General features: G+C 38.6%; 2 protein-coding genes across 3 annotated transcripts; one reads left to right on the top strand and one right to left on the bottom strand.

Moving 5' to 3' along the window:
* Nucleotides 1–5190: 5190 nt before the first annotated feature.
* On the bottom strand, nucleotides 5191–7460 carry tpbgb (trophoblast glycoprotein b). The gene is made up of 2 exons (XM_057327711.1): nucleotides 7280–7460; nucleotides 5191–7191 (listed from the first exon to the last, which is right to left on the bottom strand). Exon 2 carries the CDS (start codon nucleotides 6799–6801, stop codon nucleotides 5719–5721), a length of 1083 nt encoding a protein of 360 aa, XP_057183694.1. The 5' UTR covers nucleotides 6802–7191; nucleotides 7280–7460; the 3' UTR covers nucleotides 5191–5718.
* Nucleotides 7461–8466: 1006 nt separating this feature from the next.
* LOC130550284 (inhibitor of Bruton tyrosine kinase-like) lies at nucleotides 8467–16095 on the top strand. Of its 2 annotated transcripts, XM_057327710.1 has the most exons (10): nucleotides 8467–8618; nucleotides 9978–10168; nucleotides 10353–10449; nucleotides 11164–11288; nucleotides 13337–13447; nucleotides 13768–13938; nucleotides 14031–14148; nucleotides 14609–14789; nucleotides 14976–15833; nucleotides 15899–16095. In XM_057327710.1, exons 2-9 carry the CDS (start codon nucleotides 10154–10156, stop codon nucleotides 15124–15126), a joined length of 969 nt encoding a protein of 322 aa, XP_057183693.1. In that variant the 5' UTR covers nucleotides 8467–8618; nucleotides 9978–10153; the 3' UTR covers nucleotides 15127–15833; nucleotides 15899–16095. The 2 variants fall into 2 exon arrangements, with proteins under 2 accessions (XP_057183693.1, XP_057183692.1); XM_057327709.1 differs by lacking the exon at nucleotides 8467–8618 and having other exon boundaries at nucleotides 9544–10168.
* The last annotated feature ends 1282 nt before the right edge of the window (nucleotides 16096–17377 follow it).

Consider the following 17377-nt stretch of genomic DNA (forward strand, 5'->3'; position numbering starts at 1 on the left):
TTGGGCCTGGGTTCTCCTGAGTTTTTTTTTCTCGATTAGAGTTTTGGGTTCCTCGCCACCGTTTGCATACTGTTTTGCATCTGCCTGGCCGGGGGGGCTGCTTTAGAATTTTAAAGTTTTACTTAATTAATATTGCATATAGGAATTTATAGTCTGTTATATTTGACCTGTGCTTCTCTCTCCTTTATCTTAAATGTGTGCTCACACTGTGCGTGTGTGTGCGCGTCTTTGTGTGTGCGCATACTTGTCTGTGTACGTGTGTGTGTGTGTGTGTGTCTGTGTGTTAGTACGTGTGCATATTGTGTGTGTGGAGTGTTTTGTATGTGGGTATGTCTGTCTGTCTTTGTTTTCACCTTTTTCTTGTTTTTGCAGGTACAACTTTAATTGGTTTGCTTATAGTCAATATGTCTTATGTACAGCTGCTTTGTAACAATGAAAATTGTAAAAAGCACTATATAAATAAAGTTGAGTTGAGTTAAAAGTCTGGAGAAATATAAAGACTCAAGTAAAGTACAGATACTCCCAAAAATACTTAAGTACTGTACTTAAGTATTTTTACTTTGTTACATTACAACACTTGTCTTATACACCAGCATTTATTGTTCCATTCAAATTACACCTGCCCCACGAAACATGCCTGAGCAACACAGCTCAGTCTCCCTAATAAAAGTCTGCTGAGAGCCACCCGCTGCACAGCAATCGCTTGAGATCGTCACCGTGGAAACGTGAGATAGTGAGCACCTGTTCCTCCCCTGGAGAGGGGCGACCGAGCCCTCTTCTCTAGGAAGGGTGTGGCATGTCCTTGGGGTGTCATCAGCAGCCAGATTACACAGAGTACAGAGCCATAATTTCACTAGCTATATGTCGAACTAATGGTTTTCAAAGAAAAGAAAACATGACCTTCATTTTAAAAACTGTTGGGAAAACTTGATAACATACACAAATATTGAACCAAGCTTGACCAAACCACTAACCAAACTGCAAATGTACCAGTCATAAATCTGTCTTTGATGTTTTATGCGTTTTCCCAGCATCATTAAAGAATGAAGAGCATTTTTGTGTTAGCCTATAGTGGGAGCAAATAAATCTGGGCCCGTATTCTTAAAGCTCCTAAGAATCCTCTAAGAAAGCTCTTAATTTAGCTTCTATGTAGCTTCTAATTCTTAAACTTCTATGTAGGAGTCTTATCTTAAAAACGATTCAGGACCAATCTGAGAGCAACTCTGAGCAAGGAAAAGACAAAAACTTTTATCTCAGTGAGGAGGTGGGGCTGACCCCGTTGCTATGTATGACACAGTCTTTTAAAGACTGTGATTGGTTTTGTTGGCCAAGAAGGAAAAAAGAGCACTTTTATGCATAGGGTCATTAGTTTGAAATTGTAATGTATTTTTTCCTGTTTTAAGGTACTCAAGCACACACAAACACGCACGCACTATATATATATATAATTTATATATTTTTTACCATTCTGTTAATGTCAACGTATTTGATAGAAAATGAACAGTGACACAATAAGTTTCTGTAAGTGCTGTAATTGTGTGTGTGATCACTATAGACGGTTGTGACAGAACCAAATCATCTCTGCTGCATATAGCTGCATGTCTCCAGTTGCTAAATATGTTAATGTAGTGATTTTTTCTATTTCTGGCACTATGTCATTTCTGCGCTGTCTTGAAGATGTTAGCGTGTCTCTAATAGGATCGGTCACAAACATGAACCCTGCACGATCTAATGTGTTGTGTCTAATTAACTCACTGTCATTCAATTCAATGTCATTTTATTTTATAGCGCTTTTACAATTTGCATTGCATCAAAGCAGCTATACAAGAAAACCAAAACCAAGATAAACAAAAGTTGAACACACAAAAAACAATAAAAATCAGATAAACCTTAAAAGTAATATGGAAATTGTCATGCATTGCAACACATTTCTCACTTTTCGTGTTTTGTCCATTTTCTCTGCTGCTAAAGAAACTCTTAAGTCTCTTAAAAGTCCTCCTCCCTACTCCTAAAATTTTGGACCTTAAGAGCTCTTTTAATGCTTTTGGAATTACTTTTTTCTTTACTAGGATCTTTTCTGTAATTTGAAGGGGAAACGCCCGCATTTCTAAGAATTTTCTTAGAATTTTGTCACTAGGAGCAACTCTGCGCTAAGATTTTTCATGAATACGTTAAGGAGTTAAAAAGATAGTTCACCAAAAAGTAAAATTTCTGTCATCATTTATTTATTCACGCTTACATCATTCAAGACCTGTACATGACTTTGTGTAAAACAAAAAAGATATGCGAGAAATGTCTAAAAAAAGTGGTTTTGTGTCTACAGGTGCTGGTCATATAATTAGAATATCATCAAAAAGTTGATTTATTTCACTAATTCCATTCAAGAAGTGAAACTTGTATATTATATTCATTCATTACACACAGACTGATATATTTCAAAAGTTTATTTCTTTTAATTTGATGATTATAACTGACAACTAATGAAAATCCCAAATTCAGTATCTCAGAAAATTAGAATATTACTTAAGACCAATACAAAGAAAGGATTTTTAGAAATCTTGGCCAACTGAAAAGTATGAACATGAAAAGTATGAGCATGTACAGCACTCAATACTTAGTTGGGGCTCCTTTTGCCTGAATTACTGCAGCAATGCGGCGTGGCATGGAGTCGATCAGTCTGTGGCACTGCTCAGGTGTTATGAGAGCCCAGGTTGCTCTGATAGTGGCCTTCAGCTCTTCTGCATTGTTGGGTCTGGCATATCGCATCTTCCTCTTCACAATACCCCATAGATTTTCTATGGGGTTAAGGTCAGGCGAGTTTGCTGGCCAATTAAGAACAGGGATACCATGGTCCTTAAACCAGGTACTGGTAGCTTTGGCACTGTGTGCAGGTGCCAAGTCCTGTTGGAAAATGAAATCTGCATCTCCATAAAGTTGGTCAGCAGCAGGAAGCATGAAGTGCTCTAAAACTTCCTGGTATACGGCTGCGTTGACCTTGGACCTCAGAAAACACAGTGGACCAACACCAGCAGATGACATGGCACCCCAAACCATCACTGACTGTGGAAACTTTACACTGGACCTCAAGCAACGTGGATTCTGTGCCTCTCCTCTCTTCCTCCAGACTCTGGGACCCTGATTTCCAAAGGAAATGCAAAATTTACTTTCATCAGAGAACATAACTTTGGACCACTCAGCAGCAGTCCAGTCCTTTTTGTCTTTAGCCCAGGCGAGACGCTTCTGATGCTTCCTGCTGCTGACCAACTTTATGGAGATGCAGATTTCATTTTCCAACAGGACTTGGCACCTGCACACAGTGCCAAAGCTACCAGTACCTGGTTTAAGGACCATGGTATCCCTGTTCTTAATTGGCCAGCAAACTCGCCTGACCTTAACCCCATAGAAAATCTATGGGGTATTGTGAAGAGGAAGATGCGATATGCCAGACCCAACAATGCAGAAGAGCTGAAGGCCACTATCAGAGCAACCTGGGCTCTCATAACACCTGAGCAGTGCCACAGACTGATCGACTCCATGCCACGCCGCATTGCTGCAGTAATTCAGGCAAAAGGAGCCCCAACTAAGTATTGAGTGCTGTACATGCTCATACTTTTCATGTTCATACTTTTCAGTTGGCCAAGATTTCTAAAAATCCTTTCTTTGTATTGGTCTTAAGTAATATTCTAATTTTCTGAGATACTGAATTTGGGATTTTCATTAGTTGTCAGTTATAATCATCAAATTAAAAGAAATAAACATTTGAAATATATCAGTCTGTGTGTAATGAATGAATATAATATACAAGTTTCACTTTTTGAATGGAATTAGTGAAATAAATCAACTTTTTGATGATATTCTAATTATATGACCAGCACCTGTATACAAAAAAGTCAATGGGGTTCAATGTTGTTTGGTTACCAACGTTCTTCAAAATATTGTCATTCATGTTCTGAAGAAAGACATACAGGTTCGGAACGACACGAGGGTGAGTGAACAACGAACAAATTTATCCCTTGAACATGGTCAACATTACCAATTTGCTCAAATTTGATTAGTAACATTGAAATGTAATATTTTTAAATGTAATGTTTGAGGTAACGTGAATAAAAAGCCCAGATTTTCAATGTGACCAACTTGGTCACAAGTTTTTTCAATATTCATATTTTCAATCGTCTGCTGGAAACCGCAGGGCTTTAATGGGTAGATGTATCTGAATGTTATTCGAATACTTGCGGCTTCGGCACCTTGAGTAGGTGTAAGATTCTGCTTTGAACAGAGTAGCCAGACTTTTACATGATAAACAGTTTTGAAAACCAGAGTGTGATACTATTAAAGAGTAAATATTTTGTGATTTTTAAAGTAACACTTTTGTACTTTTGCTCCTGGCTCCATGAAATGTCATTTGGAAACCATGTCTCACTCTTCTGCATGCAGGGGATGGTGGGGCTGTGTGTACAGACCCGAAAACACGACTTACAGAGTGTGGTTGTAGCTGCTATGAGGCTGCTAAGGTAGCAGCGGCAGTACAATTCATCCAGTTAAGAGTTGTTCTACCAGTGAAATCATTTTAGAAACATTATTTTAAGGTAAAAAACCACAAAGTGTTGCTTTAAGGTCTGACTTTGGTTTATGGAGTGTCCAACAAGTTTACATATATACAAGGTGTAAAAACACTTCAATTTTCTAATAATAGGCAGTTATTACCTTACTTCTTGACTCTCCAATGATTCGTTTGGCGAATCATCCATCTAATCCCCTCCTTTCTGTCAGCCTACTCTGATCTGATTGGTCAGATGGTCCAGTCTGCTGTGATTGGTCTACCGTGTACAGCTTCACAGTGTAGCAAATGGAACGTAGGCAGGCATTACACCGAGTGACGTAAATCTATCTCGGAACTGAAATTAGAATGAAAGATGACTCGTTTGTGTGATTCAGAGTCGACTCCTTTTCTCCCAAGCCAATAACTTTGTTATTCGTTCACTTTCGGCTTTACAACTTAGCAGACTGCTTACATTCACAAACAGCAACATTACACACTGCATGAAATGTAGTTTTAAGGACATTGTAATAGTAATTCTTTAAGGGTTTTAGAAACAACATTTTTACAGTGTGCAATGTGCCCATCTGATTAGCTTCACGCTCCTCTCTGAAATTTAAATCACTGGACCGAAGAGTCAGTGCAAAAAAAAATCAGTGCAAGACCTTTTATTTAACAAGGCATCTCAGAGAGAAGAGTTGATCTATGTACAGACAACAAATGTAAACGTAAAAACCAGAAACTGATTATAAAAAACTAGCTATTACCATAATTTTACATCAATGAAAAATACGTAAACACATGCATGCCAGTTTGAATAGTAAAAGAGACAGTTTAAGCTATAAAAAACTTCCAATGAATAATAGTTTGTGTTATGCTTGCATTTCGTCAGAATAAGAGATAACCTCCACAGTCCTATTCAGTCCTTTCGTTATAAAAATAAAAATTTGTTCTCGATTCATGCACCACTGGACAACATTATAGCAACACATCAGCATGTATGAATTAGATCCAGCGAGCATAACAGGGTTGACGCCTGCAAAATCCAGCTAATTCTGTCTGATGAGAAAGAATGCATGTCACAGCAAACTCTACACATATATGTATAAATTCATGCAAAGCTAGACTCAAATCATTGCATGCTAGTTGTGCAAGCCAGTTCTAACATTCAGCATGTCTCCTCACACATCTGAATTGAGGCTGAGGTTGGCTAGCCGTGGGTCTGAGTTGATCTCATATCTGTAATGGTACCCCTCCATATGGTCTCTGCAGGCATCACGGATATTGTAGATCCACCGCTTGATTCCTTTTCTGTTGAGGTAAAGGACAAGCAGGAAGATGACTCCAATGAGGGCAAGTACCATCCCCAGGAAGACATAGGAGGTCTCCAGAACACCCTTTAAATCACCAGTGTAGGTGCATGGAAGTTGATATTGTTTTAGCTGTAAAAGTGAGACATGTTTCAACCCTGCCGGAGCAGAACAGGTAATTTTTAATTTGTCAACTACAAGATCATATCTCTTCAACCAAATCAACATGTCCTCAATATTACAATCACAACGCCAGGGGTTTCCTGCAAGCCTGACTCTCAAATCAGGAATTAAACAGAGGTCTGCAAGAGTACCATTTGGCAGGTCTTTTAATGCATTATCACGTAAATCCAACTCTTCAAGTGCGCGGTTCTGAAACGTGCCATTCATTATTGAAACAAGGGAGTTGTTCCTCAAATCTAAAACAGTGAGGTCCAACAAACCTGTGAATGTGCCTTCTGGAAGGAGAACCAGTTTGTTGTTGGATAAATCAAGATGGGAAACCTTAGGTAAGCTCTGTTTGAAAAGATTTGCAAACACACCTACATACGAATAATTGTATAAGGATCTGCTGAGGTTCAGAACCTCTACCTTATTGTCTTGAGAAAAAGCCTCAGCACTGAAATGTACAATTATATTGTTGCTGAGGTCAAGGAAACGAAGACTTGGCAAGTTAGCAAACACCATAGTGTTTAACTGCTCCACTTGGCTTCCAGACACATAAAGGCTTGTTAAATGCTCCAGAGGGCTTGGGAATGATTCATTGTTTAGATTCCTTATATCGTTTCCATTGATGTTAAGTGTGGTGATGTCTTTGGGAAGAGGTTGTGGGATAGATCTCAAGCCTTGGTTTACACAGTTCACTATTGTGGTTTCACACACGCAATGGACAGGACAGGAAGATGAGCTTGAAGCCGCGAGGAAGAGCAAAACGCAGAGAGTCAAGTTACACATGTTTATTTGCTTTCTTTCCAGTTCAAGCAAACGCACTAATCCGAGCTTGCGCGTTTTTCAGAGGTAATAAACAGGAATATGTCTCTCCTTATACGGCGATGTAAGTAAAGTTAGAGATCTTCAGACGATTCTCCCATATGAAGTAAGCTATCACATATTTCGTTGTCTTTTGTTCTACATTCTTGTGTGGGATGTCTTCCTGGACCTTGAAGTCTTTACTTAAAGTCAAAATCCAAAACGGCGAACAAGAGTCTTTTCATGTGCGTCAAAGCCGTACGCGTAACGTTTATATCGTCGCTTAAATCTTAAACACAAAGATTTCTTTATCACGAGTTTCGCCAAAAGTGTCCGATCCTGTTATTAACATCCAGACGTTCCGTTCTTGCTATGCTGAAAAGATAAAGTACATCCAAAAACACATAAGCGTGTTATTGTCCGTGTTTTTTTGTCAATGCACAAGTCTCGTCATGTCACTCACCATACCGCTCCGTGTGCGCCGCTGCTCAGACGTGATTCTCCCCCTGCCGCTCCCTGAATTTACACTGAGCGCTAATCACTGGAACGTACCATTCACATGTTTACAGGGGCGTCAGGACCACACAGGTTACAACAAGAACCATCTCTAAGTTTTGAAGTTTTACAGGTGGTACATTCTTGTACAGGATTTGAATTCGTAAAAAATACTGGAAAATATTAATTCAAATACGCCTGAACACTTATAATTTCCCTCAAGGTACTTGGGGTAATGTAGTCAGACAAAATTACAGCATCACAAAACAAATTCCATATATATATATATATATATATATACATATACACACTGCTCACTTATTTAGTTAGCCTAATTAATAGAAGAAAGAGAGCATAGAGTAATGAAAGATATAAAACTAGTCTATGCAGACAACGCGTTACCAGTTATAAATTATAACATTATAATAAATATACATTATAAATTGTTCATTAAACAGAACATTTTAAATTGAAAACGGAGAAAATGTTACTATGGATGCATTTGCTTCAGTAAGAATATTGTAGTTTTTTGGTCAATAAAAATATATATGATTATAGTCTTAAAGTGACCTTATTATATTTATAAAACCTAGTTGTTAGTGTATAAGGTGCCATGTAGTTGTATTTGTACTTGCAACTCCAATCCATATTATATTTATAAATGCATAAAAATACACAGAAAAAAGACAACGAGAAACATTTTACAATATCAATAAAAAAACGTGTCTAAAAACTTTTTTTAAATGGACATATTTTTTTCTCATTTATAAACCTACCCATTATGGTAATTTACTTTGGCTATGGTAAATTAAATATTCAACATTAAAGAGTTATGTCAGTCATGTGACTCATGTGTAAGGTATGCCCCCTTAGCCACGCCCCTACGTTTCTGATCGACGCAAAAGCAGGGACTCCCTTGCCAGTTCAGGAAAACCACAAATGGTGGGGATCTGTCCAAGAAGCCGTCTGTGCACATCACAAATACACTGAATGAATCCATTAAATAAAAAAAGTTAAAAACTCACGAGACCATTTAAACGGTTAAGACCTCTATGAGCAGAATCGTCCAATCAAAAGCAACTATGCACGACCGTACGTTACATCGCCCAATGAACTATAAGCATGCACATCTGCTAGACCAATCACAAAATGTTTTACTGCTATACCCTTTATCTAAAATATTACTTAACATAACTCTGCTGCAACATATCTACTAAAAAACATCAAGCTTTCCTTTAAAGATGTTTCGCATGAACTGCTGCGTCAGGGAAAAGACGATATTGTATTTTTATTTCATCTAGCGTCAGGTACGTTAAGAGAGTAAAATAGTCGCTGTGTATTTCAATGGTTGGTACATAGTTCAGCCCAATATTGTTCATTATTATAATGATAAATGATTATGTGTCTGTCACTCAGAGACTGACAGATCTGATTCTGTGTGATAGACACGACCAATTTAGTAATAAATCGGCTATTTCCTTTCACTGGACACCAGAGCTCCCTTTAAAGCGGTATAACGTTAAATGAATGTAGCCTGATGTACTGTGACTGTCTGTGTATTACATTACATTGCATTAGTGAGACATTGAATATATGTTTGAGATTCTGACTGTTGGGCCTAAAGGATTAAGAAGCAATAATGAGGGCAATAAGTTTTAAAACTGAAGCCGTATTTGGCAGAGGGGGGCATTTGGAAGGTCTCAAACTGCCAAGTGAGCTGTTATGAAAATATTTAGGTGTTTCTTCAACTGCAGGTACATTTATGTGCCAGTGTTTTTATTTTGTTGAAGCAGATTGAACAAGAAAGGTCACTTGAAAACTGCTTTACTATACAGCAAGCTACTTTTAAATTATTATATTTTATAAATTTGCTATGTGCTTTGTGATGTGGTGGAAAAAAGTTATTTCCATATAACACTTGCTGCATTTAGATAAATTGATGAAAAACCTTTTTTTTCAGGAGCCATTTGCAATTATGGAGGCCTAAATTGTGATGTGTTTTGAGGGGAAGGCATCTTTCCCTCAGAGTAGATGGACGTTTTGGATGAACAGTTTGGAGATTTAAAGGAGTTTCCTTTTATTAAAAAAAGATAGACAGATTAAGCACATTCATCTTATTTTTGAGACGACTGGAATTTATTTATATGCTTTTGTACAGAAGATATATATTCTTATTATATATATATATATATATATATATATATATATACATATATACATATTCTTCAATGCTTGTGATTGTTTCAAAGGTTTTATTGAATATCTGTGTGACATGGTTGACTAGGATGAGGTAGATCCTCACTCTAGGGTTGCTAGGGTGCAGTGGAACCTCAACACATGCACAATTCTAGCACCCTAAATTAATCTGGCAAGAAGAAGAGAGAAGTTGAATGTGTTTTGTACTTTCGTTCTGTTTTTCATAGCTTAATTTCTAGCAGTCAGCATTTTAAGCACAGGCTTGTTAAGATTTCTTGTATATTTTGGGGATTGAAGAATAACTGTGGAGTTGTAGCTTAGCGTGTGAGAAGCTAAAATGAGTCTGGGAACCCCAGACTGCACACCAAAGTGCCGTTCTCTGGAGCATGCAGAGGAGGTTATCGCTGCATTGACCAGTGGCTCGGATGGCCGTTTGCGGACTTACCTGTCTGCACATTGTCACAACGCAGCTACTCTGCGGGATTCATACGGACGCACGGCTCTCCACCTCGCAGCTTCGCTGGGTAAGCGTGACTTGCTTCAGTGGCTCCTGGACAGCAAGCACGCCGACCTGCTGGTGAAGGACAAAGAGTCAGGGTGGACCGCCCTGCATCGCAGCATCTTCTATGGGCAGATTCACTGCCTCATGACCCTCATCAAGGTGAGATCCAGTGGTTGGCCGATGTTTTTTTAAATGCAGGGTGACCTATGTGATGGCAATACATATGTATGTATTCTTTATGTAATGATTCATTTTTTCTCTTTCATTTTCCTACTATGAGAATAACTTTACGCTGTATATTTGTACTATTCACATAGTCCTTCATTGTGTTTTTGTGTTGAAGCATGGAGGGCAGCTGTCCATCCAGGACAAAGAAGGGCTTTCTGTTTTAGATCTTACCATGAAAGACCGCCCAACTCATGTTGTTTTCCGAAACACTGGTAATTTAATACAGATTCCTTATTACCTCCGCTATAATAATTTTATAAAGAAATAGTCTATCTAACAAAATTAAAACTTTTTTCCTAACATCCTTTCAGAACAGTTTATTATATTCCTATATATTGTACTCTAAACCTATCGATCTCGTCTGTTCAGCACTTAAGACCAGACTGTACTTTTACATGCAGTGGGAGCCTGCAGTTACCAATGGCTGTCCCTAGAAAATTCAATAAAAGCTCCATCAAAGTACAATGATTGCGGTATAGTTTTCTAGAATACAATTAAATATAACTTGTTATTATATAACTCAATGAATTCTATATTTGGAGTAGGCCTGCTGAAAACAATGATGTCACCACCTTGTTTTTAAACCTAACATAATGCATCTTAAAGCACCTAGTTCCCATATGTGAAGGTGTAAATTATATTTCAGAATCTTATGTTGCTTTATTTATGTTTTTTTTAAGCCTCACAGCCACCACTAGTTAAGAAATACTTTTGCTCCGTCGATAAGAGCAGCTTGGACATTTTCTTAAACATATCCTGAAGGACAGAAGATTGATTTGGAAGGATTCAGTACAGTTACAGATGTATTGTTTATTTAATGAATAAATTAAAACCCATACAGTAACCAATATTGGCCCTCTTCAGTAACAGACAATAACTTGCCAATTAGAAGTTTGTCATACATTCTTCATCTGATTGTCTTTCAGATCCTACTGAGGTGTACACTTGGGGAAGCAACACAAATTTCAGTCTTGGGCATGGCAACCAGGAAAGTAGGCATCGTCCTGAGATTGTGGACTTGTTTTCCAGGTCTGGTGTTTATGTGAAACAGGCAAGTGTGGTCGCCCCTAAACTTTATTTCAATACAATGATCAGTCGTATTACTTTTAAGGTTAAGTTCAGTCTGGATTCAGTTCTGCTAATGAGATCTACCATGATATCTTCACCCCAGGGTTTGTGCAAGGTAGCATGGTCTAAAATTCCCAATGGGAGTGGCAACAAGAAAGGGTGATAAAAACAGGGGACTTACTAGTGTTGCCTTGATAACAGGCTCCTCGCAGGGGAACTCCTTCAAAACAAAGATCTCAAAGGACCTCCGCAAATCAACTGAGGAAAATTGTCAACCTCTTTGCCTGTAAATTGTTCTTGAAAATGCCCTTGAGGATAATGACTATGTTTTTGCAGATTAATTTTGGGGAACTCACATCTGTTATGCGTAGCAAATGGCTGTGAGGCTTTACACTGCAAAATAAAAATAATTTGCGTATTTTTTTACGTTAAATTGGTGTGTGTACTTACAGCAAGCATATTAATCCTTGAAGTGCTGGGCAGTCCTTAAATTTTACGTGGTGGGGATCCGATTTCCTGACTCTTTCATCATCCTTCTGATGTCCTCTTACATGGAAAGAGAGTGCATTGTGACCTGCTACGCTGTTCTGCAGATGCACTCAGTTAAATATTAAAATATTAATTCAGGGATAACAGGACCAGATTAAATAAGCACCGCAAATGCAAGCGAAAGCGTGTGCCAGTCAGCTCTATTGCAGAATGGTTTGGATGCTTTACAAAGCATCTCTTGTCTCTCTTTAGGACTTGAGAAGTGTATTAAATTAGTGATGATTTTGACCTTGGCTTCCCTCCCCTGGTGTACTCGAGTCCAAGCCAGTCGCTGGTGTGATCTGAAGAGAAAGGGCAGTGCTGTCATTGCTAAAAGTCAAGGCTGCATGATGGGAGAGGCACAGATGTTTTATTATGCTCTGCTTTTTTCATTTACAGATCTCAGTTCCTAATTGGTCAATAATGTTGTTGCCATGAAGTATTTGCAGCAGTCTCAAAGGGATAGTTCACTCAAAAGTGAAAATTCCCTCAATATTTATTCACCTTCATGTCATTTCAAACATGTATGAATTTCTTACTTCTGCAGAACGCTAAAGAAGATATTTTGAAGAATGTTGGAAACCAAACAACATTGCACCACATTGACTTGATTTGTAGGGGGGCAAAACCACTGAGACATTTCTCATGTGACAAAATCGTGAAGGACAGAATTTTTATTTTTGTATGAACTGTCCCTTTAAGCTCTGTTGTTATTTTTCCTTTTACAGTTTAACGGTCTAAACTTCACAATTCAGTACTATGTGGTTTACAGTCTTTGTAAAGTGTTTCAGCAATATATTTCTAATGTTTAAATGTGTTTAAATAAAAAATGTGTTTCAACCACCCAACCAAATCTGAATGATAAAAAATAAGTTATCAAAATCTTGTAAAAACTTAGCACTACTGTCTCCTCTCAAATGCTGGGGGTGTGTCCACTGTTGGATCTGAAACCATGCCAGTGATCCCCCTCTTTCTGTTTAGTGCTTGCATTCTTTCTCTGTCCGTGTCTGCATTACTGTTCACTTATTATTCGGCGGAAGATTTGTTTGGCCAGAGTGAGACTGTTGTGAGAGAGTCTGATAGTGTGTGCATGAGAGCTGACAACCCTGAGCTTGTGATTAAGCAGGCGAACCACTGATGCTAATGCACTCTTATGTAAGGGGAAGGGCCATGTATGCTCGATGTCTCCAGTGCTACATCGAGACTTGATTTCAGACCTGCCCAAAAAATCCTGAACATGAAAATGGTGAAAAACTGTTTAACGGTCTAACTTCACAATTCAGTACTACGTGGTTCACAGTCTTTGTATAGTGTTTCAGGAATACATTTCTAACATTTATAGTGTGTTTAGAAACAGTTCTTGGAATTCTCTTTACTCTGACTTTAAGATAAATACCACTTGGTTTGATATTTTTGTCCAAAAACCATTTGAGGCAACTGCTTGAAAGATGTCTAAGAGTGAATATGATCCTTGATGACAATGCCATTGTTTTGACCTTTCAGGTGGTGTTGTGCAAGTTCCACTCTGTCTTCCTGTCCCAGAAGGGTCAGGTCTACACATGTGGACATGGACAGGGGGGACGACTGGGGCATGGTGATGAACAGACCTATCTGGTGAGACCCTTTGGTGTTCCTCATGTGGGGGTGAAATTAATTTCTACATATCCATTCTTTGTAAGACCTGGGGCCAGTTGCAGAAACATAGCTGCTAAACAAAGACTGTGTCTTTAAGTAGTCTCACTGACTAGCAGTTAGTTAGGACTAATGAGTCGTACTTTTCAGATTTCAATTAGACTCTCTCTCACTCTACCTTTTTATGTTACTGACTTTGCTGCTGAAGTTATGACCAGTCTATAGGACAAATAGAGATGACATGTAAAACTAGTCTGAGCAGTTTATGCAACCAGCCCCTGATGTCCATGTTTATGTCTCAGGTTCCTCGTATAGTGGATGGGCTGCTGTCCCATCAGTGCTCTCAGATTGCAGCGGCCCGAGATCACACAGTGGTTCTGACAGAGGAAGGGTACGTCTACACGTTTGGGCTCAACACCCATTATCAGCTTGGTCTGTCACCTCCACTTGCCTCCAGCCAAATTCCCAAACAGGTCAGCGTAATGTAGCTTGATCCTATGGACATTGTGTCCTTGCCTCTGTTTATATTCATGAATCATTTATTGTCATTTCCTGTTGACAACAGGTGTCATGTAAGGCTCTAAAAGGCAGAATGGTGATTGGTGTTGCAGCTGGCAGGTTCCACACGGTTCTTTGGACTCGAGATGCAGTGTATACCGTAGGATTAAACGGTGGCCAGCTGGGTAAGAGTCTTAAACACATATATTTATTTATCATGGACAACAAACAGACCTGCATATGATCCCTCCTTCTGTAAAACAAAAAAGAAGATATTTTGAGAAATGTCTTCGTGGTTTTGTGTCCATACAAAGGAAGTCAATGGGCGTCAGTGTTGTGTGTTCACTAACATTCTTCAAAATATACTATTTTGTGTTCTGCAGTAGATAGTCATACAGGTTTGAAATGACATGAGGGTGAGTAAATTATCAAACATTTGTAAAATAAGTAAAAAAGTAAATTACTATAACAAAATACACTTTAGGAAAATACATTCTTGCAGCAGCAAAATGAGTGGTTTTTTTTTCAAATTCAAATCCTCTCCTACCAATTTCATTGTGTTTCATAGAACTTGGAAGTTAAAGTGGTTGCTTCATTTGCATTTTCCCATATGAAAAGTTGAGGTCCGACTATTGTTACATTCAGGTTACCTGCTGGAGCCCAACGGTGAGAAGTGCGTGACCGCCCCCCGGCAGGTGTCCGCTCTGCACCACAAGTATGTGAACATCGCTATGGCCGCAGCCAGTCACGGTGCCACCGTGTGCGTGACAGAAAAGGGAGATGTGTACCTGCTGGTGGATTATCAGTGCAAGAAACTGGCCTCCAAGTGAGTGAAGTTTGGAGACCGGCTTTCACAGTCATTGAACTTAAGAGGGGTTGACTGTAATTGCTCTGACATGCAAATCTACTGGCCAAGGTTTCTATTGAGGTTGTGTTGTTCAACAGACACATTGTTTATCCTGTTGCTCATATTGTCACAATGTCCAGCTGGTTGTTCTTGTTTATTTTTCAGACAGCTGAATCTGAAAAAGGTTCTTGTGAGTGGTGGTAGTTTGGACCATCGTGTTTACCCTCAGGTCCTGCATGATGGTGGAGGAGAGAAGCTGGTGATATTGGCTCTAGATGAAGCTGGAAGGGTGAGCAATATGATCTTGAAAAACTAGGTTTTTGGTCCCAAGGAAGTACATAGCTGTGTATTTGCGTAATGAAAGCTATTGTCATGTTTCTTAATATTACCCAAAGTCAACTCAACTCAACGTTATATAGCGCTTTTTACAATTTTCATTGTTACAAAGTAGCTGTACATAAGACATATTGACTATAAGCAAAACAATTAAAGTTGTACCTGCAAAAACAAGAAAAAGTTGAAAACACACAAGACAGACATACCCACATACAAAACACTCCACACACACAAGTACTAACACGCATAGACATAGACACACACGGACGCGCACACACACACACACACACACACACACACACACACACACACATACAGGCATATGTGGTTTCTGAGGTCAATGTGACTTTTTGGTGGTTTACGGGGACACACCTTTCCCTCCATCCAATCAAGGTAAAAATAATGTTAAAAAATTTTATTTGATCTACAGAAGACTAACACAACTTCAAAAACATTATTTCACTTTCGCAACATACTTATATTAAATATGTGACATTTCACAGGCTTATGGGGACGAGCCACATTGTGGTTTCCGGGGACAACAGGGTTTATGAGGTCTCTATACATACAACACACAAGTCTAGCCACTAACTGGTTTACAGGGACAACAGGGTTTATGAGGTCTCTATTCATACAACACACAAAACTAGCCACTAACTGGTTTACAGGGACAACAGGGTTTATGAGGTCTCTATACTACCTACAACCAAAACTAGCCACTAACTGGTTTACAGGGCAACAGGGTTTATGAGGTCTCTATACATACAACACACAAAACTAGCCACTAACTGGTTTACAGGGACAACAGGGTTTATGAGGTCTCTATACATACAACACACAAAACTAGCCACTAACTGGTTTACAGGGACAACAGGGTTTATGAGGTCTCTACATACAACACACAAAACTAGCCACTAACTGGTTTACAGGGTCAACAGGGTTTATGAGGTCTCTACATACANGTTACGCAATGCTATATCTCAGCCTCTGATTGGCCTATTTGGACAAATGAGGGGTCTACGCAGAGGTCAGAGTGTGAGCTTGCGTTTAAAAGGTAGTGATGGCGAAGTGAAGCTTTCTGAACCACTGAATTCAACAAAATTGTATCGGAAAAAGGTTCATTACTCGAAGCTTTTTGAATCAGAGCTCGACTATGACCTCTGCTGGTGAAAGTGTGGGAAAGCGCTGTGTCGCAAAATGTTTCACAATGGACCGACACATTAATTTTAGAATCAGTAATGATTTAATAAATGAATGAACGAATGCATGGGTAGACTATTAAATTAATAAATCAGTATATTAAGTACATGACAACAATCTGTTTCGCATACTTGGTAACTCAAAACAATGAACATAACATTTTGTATTGTGGATGTGGACATTTTTCCTGTTTGTAAACAAGTCAAATTCATGAATAGAGGAAGTAAATAAAGGCAGGTGCATGCACACAAAAATACACATGCACTTTAATACGATTATAGTAAATCTGTAGCTGTAGAAACCCATGAGGGCGTGGCCTGTGTCGCGAATTTTCAAACCTTTTTTTAATCAAAATACGAAGCAGTCACGTGGGTGTGTGTGAAACGAAGCTTCGGACGTCATTTGGTCACGTGGTTTTGATAGAACGAATCAAGCATCGATACTTAGCGTCACTGAAAATCGCTTCATTTTTTTTTACACAAGCATCGGAGCTTTGGTGTCACAGCTAACATCACTACTAAAAGGTATCTAATGTGGATTAAGAGAGGTTCAGATATTTTACAGAATTTATAACTATCCAAGCTTTTATGTGGCGTTGCTGACGCAGCACGTTGATGGGAGACATTGGAGGATATTTAACTTTTAAAACCACGAAAAAAGATGTAGGAATGGACTTATTTTGTAGCGAACAACCGAACAAAAAAGATTATGTAGCATTTGTGGCTAAGTGTAATGGTGGGGATGCAGTTATTAGCTTAGGTTTTCCGATGGATGTGTTGTTTGTTTACAAATATCAATTTCATACATCATAATTCAATTGACTTGCATTCGATCTGTGGTAAAATATCAATAAATCCAACTGGAGATCTATATTTTGTAGAATAAGCGCTTTCATTTGATGTATAACTAGAACACGTTGGACATATTTGAATTTTTTTGTACGATAAATGCCAAAATGGTGCACTTCTCCAGAAACTAGAGACTCTAAGCTTTCAAATGATACCACATGATAGTTAGAGTTAACTGACTCT

This window comes from Triplophysa rosa, unplaced genomic scaffold, assembly GCF_024868665.1.
Source record: "Triplophysa rosa unplaced genomic scaffold, Trosa_1v2 scaffold277_ERROPOS381633+, whole genome shotgun sequence".
NCBI lineage: Eukaryota > Metazoa > Chordata > Actinopteri > Cypriniformes > Nemacheilidae > Triplophysa > Triplophysa rosa.

What these genes read in the sequence shown, in the direction of transcription:
- tpbgb (XM_057327711.1), bottom strand. Translation starts at nt 6,801, where the DNA reads ATGTGTAACTTGACTCTCTGCGTTTTGCTCTTCCTCGCGGCTTCAAGC.
- LOC130550284 (XM_057327709.1), top strand. Translation starts at nt 9,845, where the DNA reads ATGAGTCTGGGAACCCCAGACTGCACACCAAAGTGCCGTTCTCTGGAG. An exon ending in CTGGTGTTTATGTGAAACAG is followed by an intron (nt 11,289 to 13,336) that starts GCAAGTGTGGTC and finishes TTGACCTTTCAG; the next exon opens with GTGGTGTTGTGCAAGTTCCA. An exon ending in CCAGCCAAATTCCCAAACAG is followed by an intron (nt 13,939 to 14,030) that starts GTCAGCGTAATG and finishes TGTTGACAACAG; the next exon opens with GTGTCATGTAAGGCTCTAAA.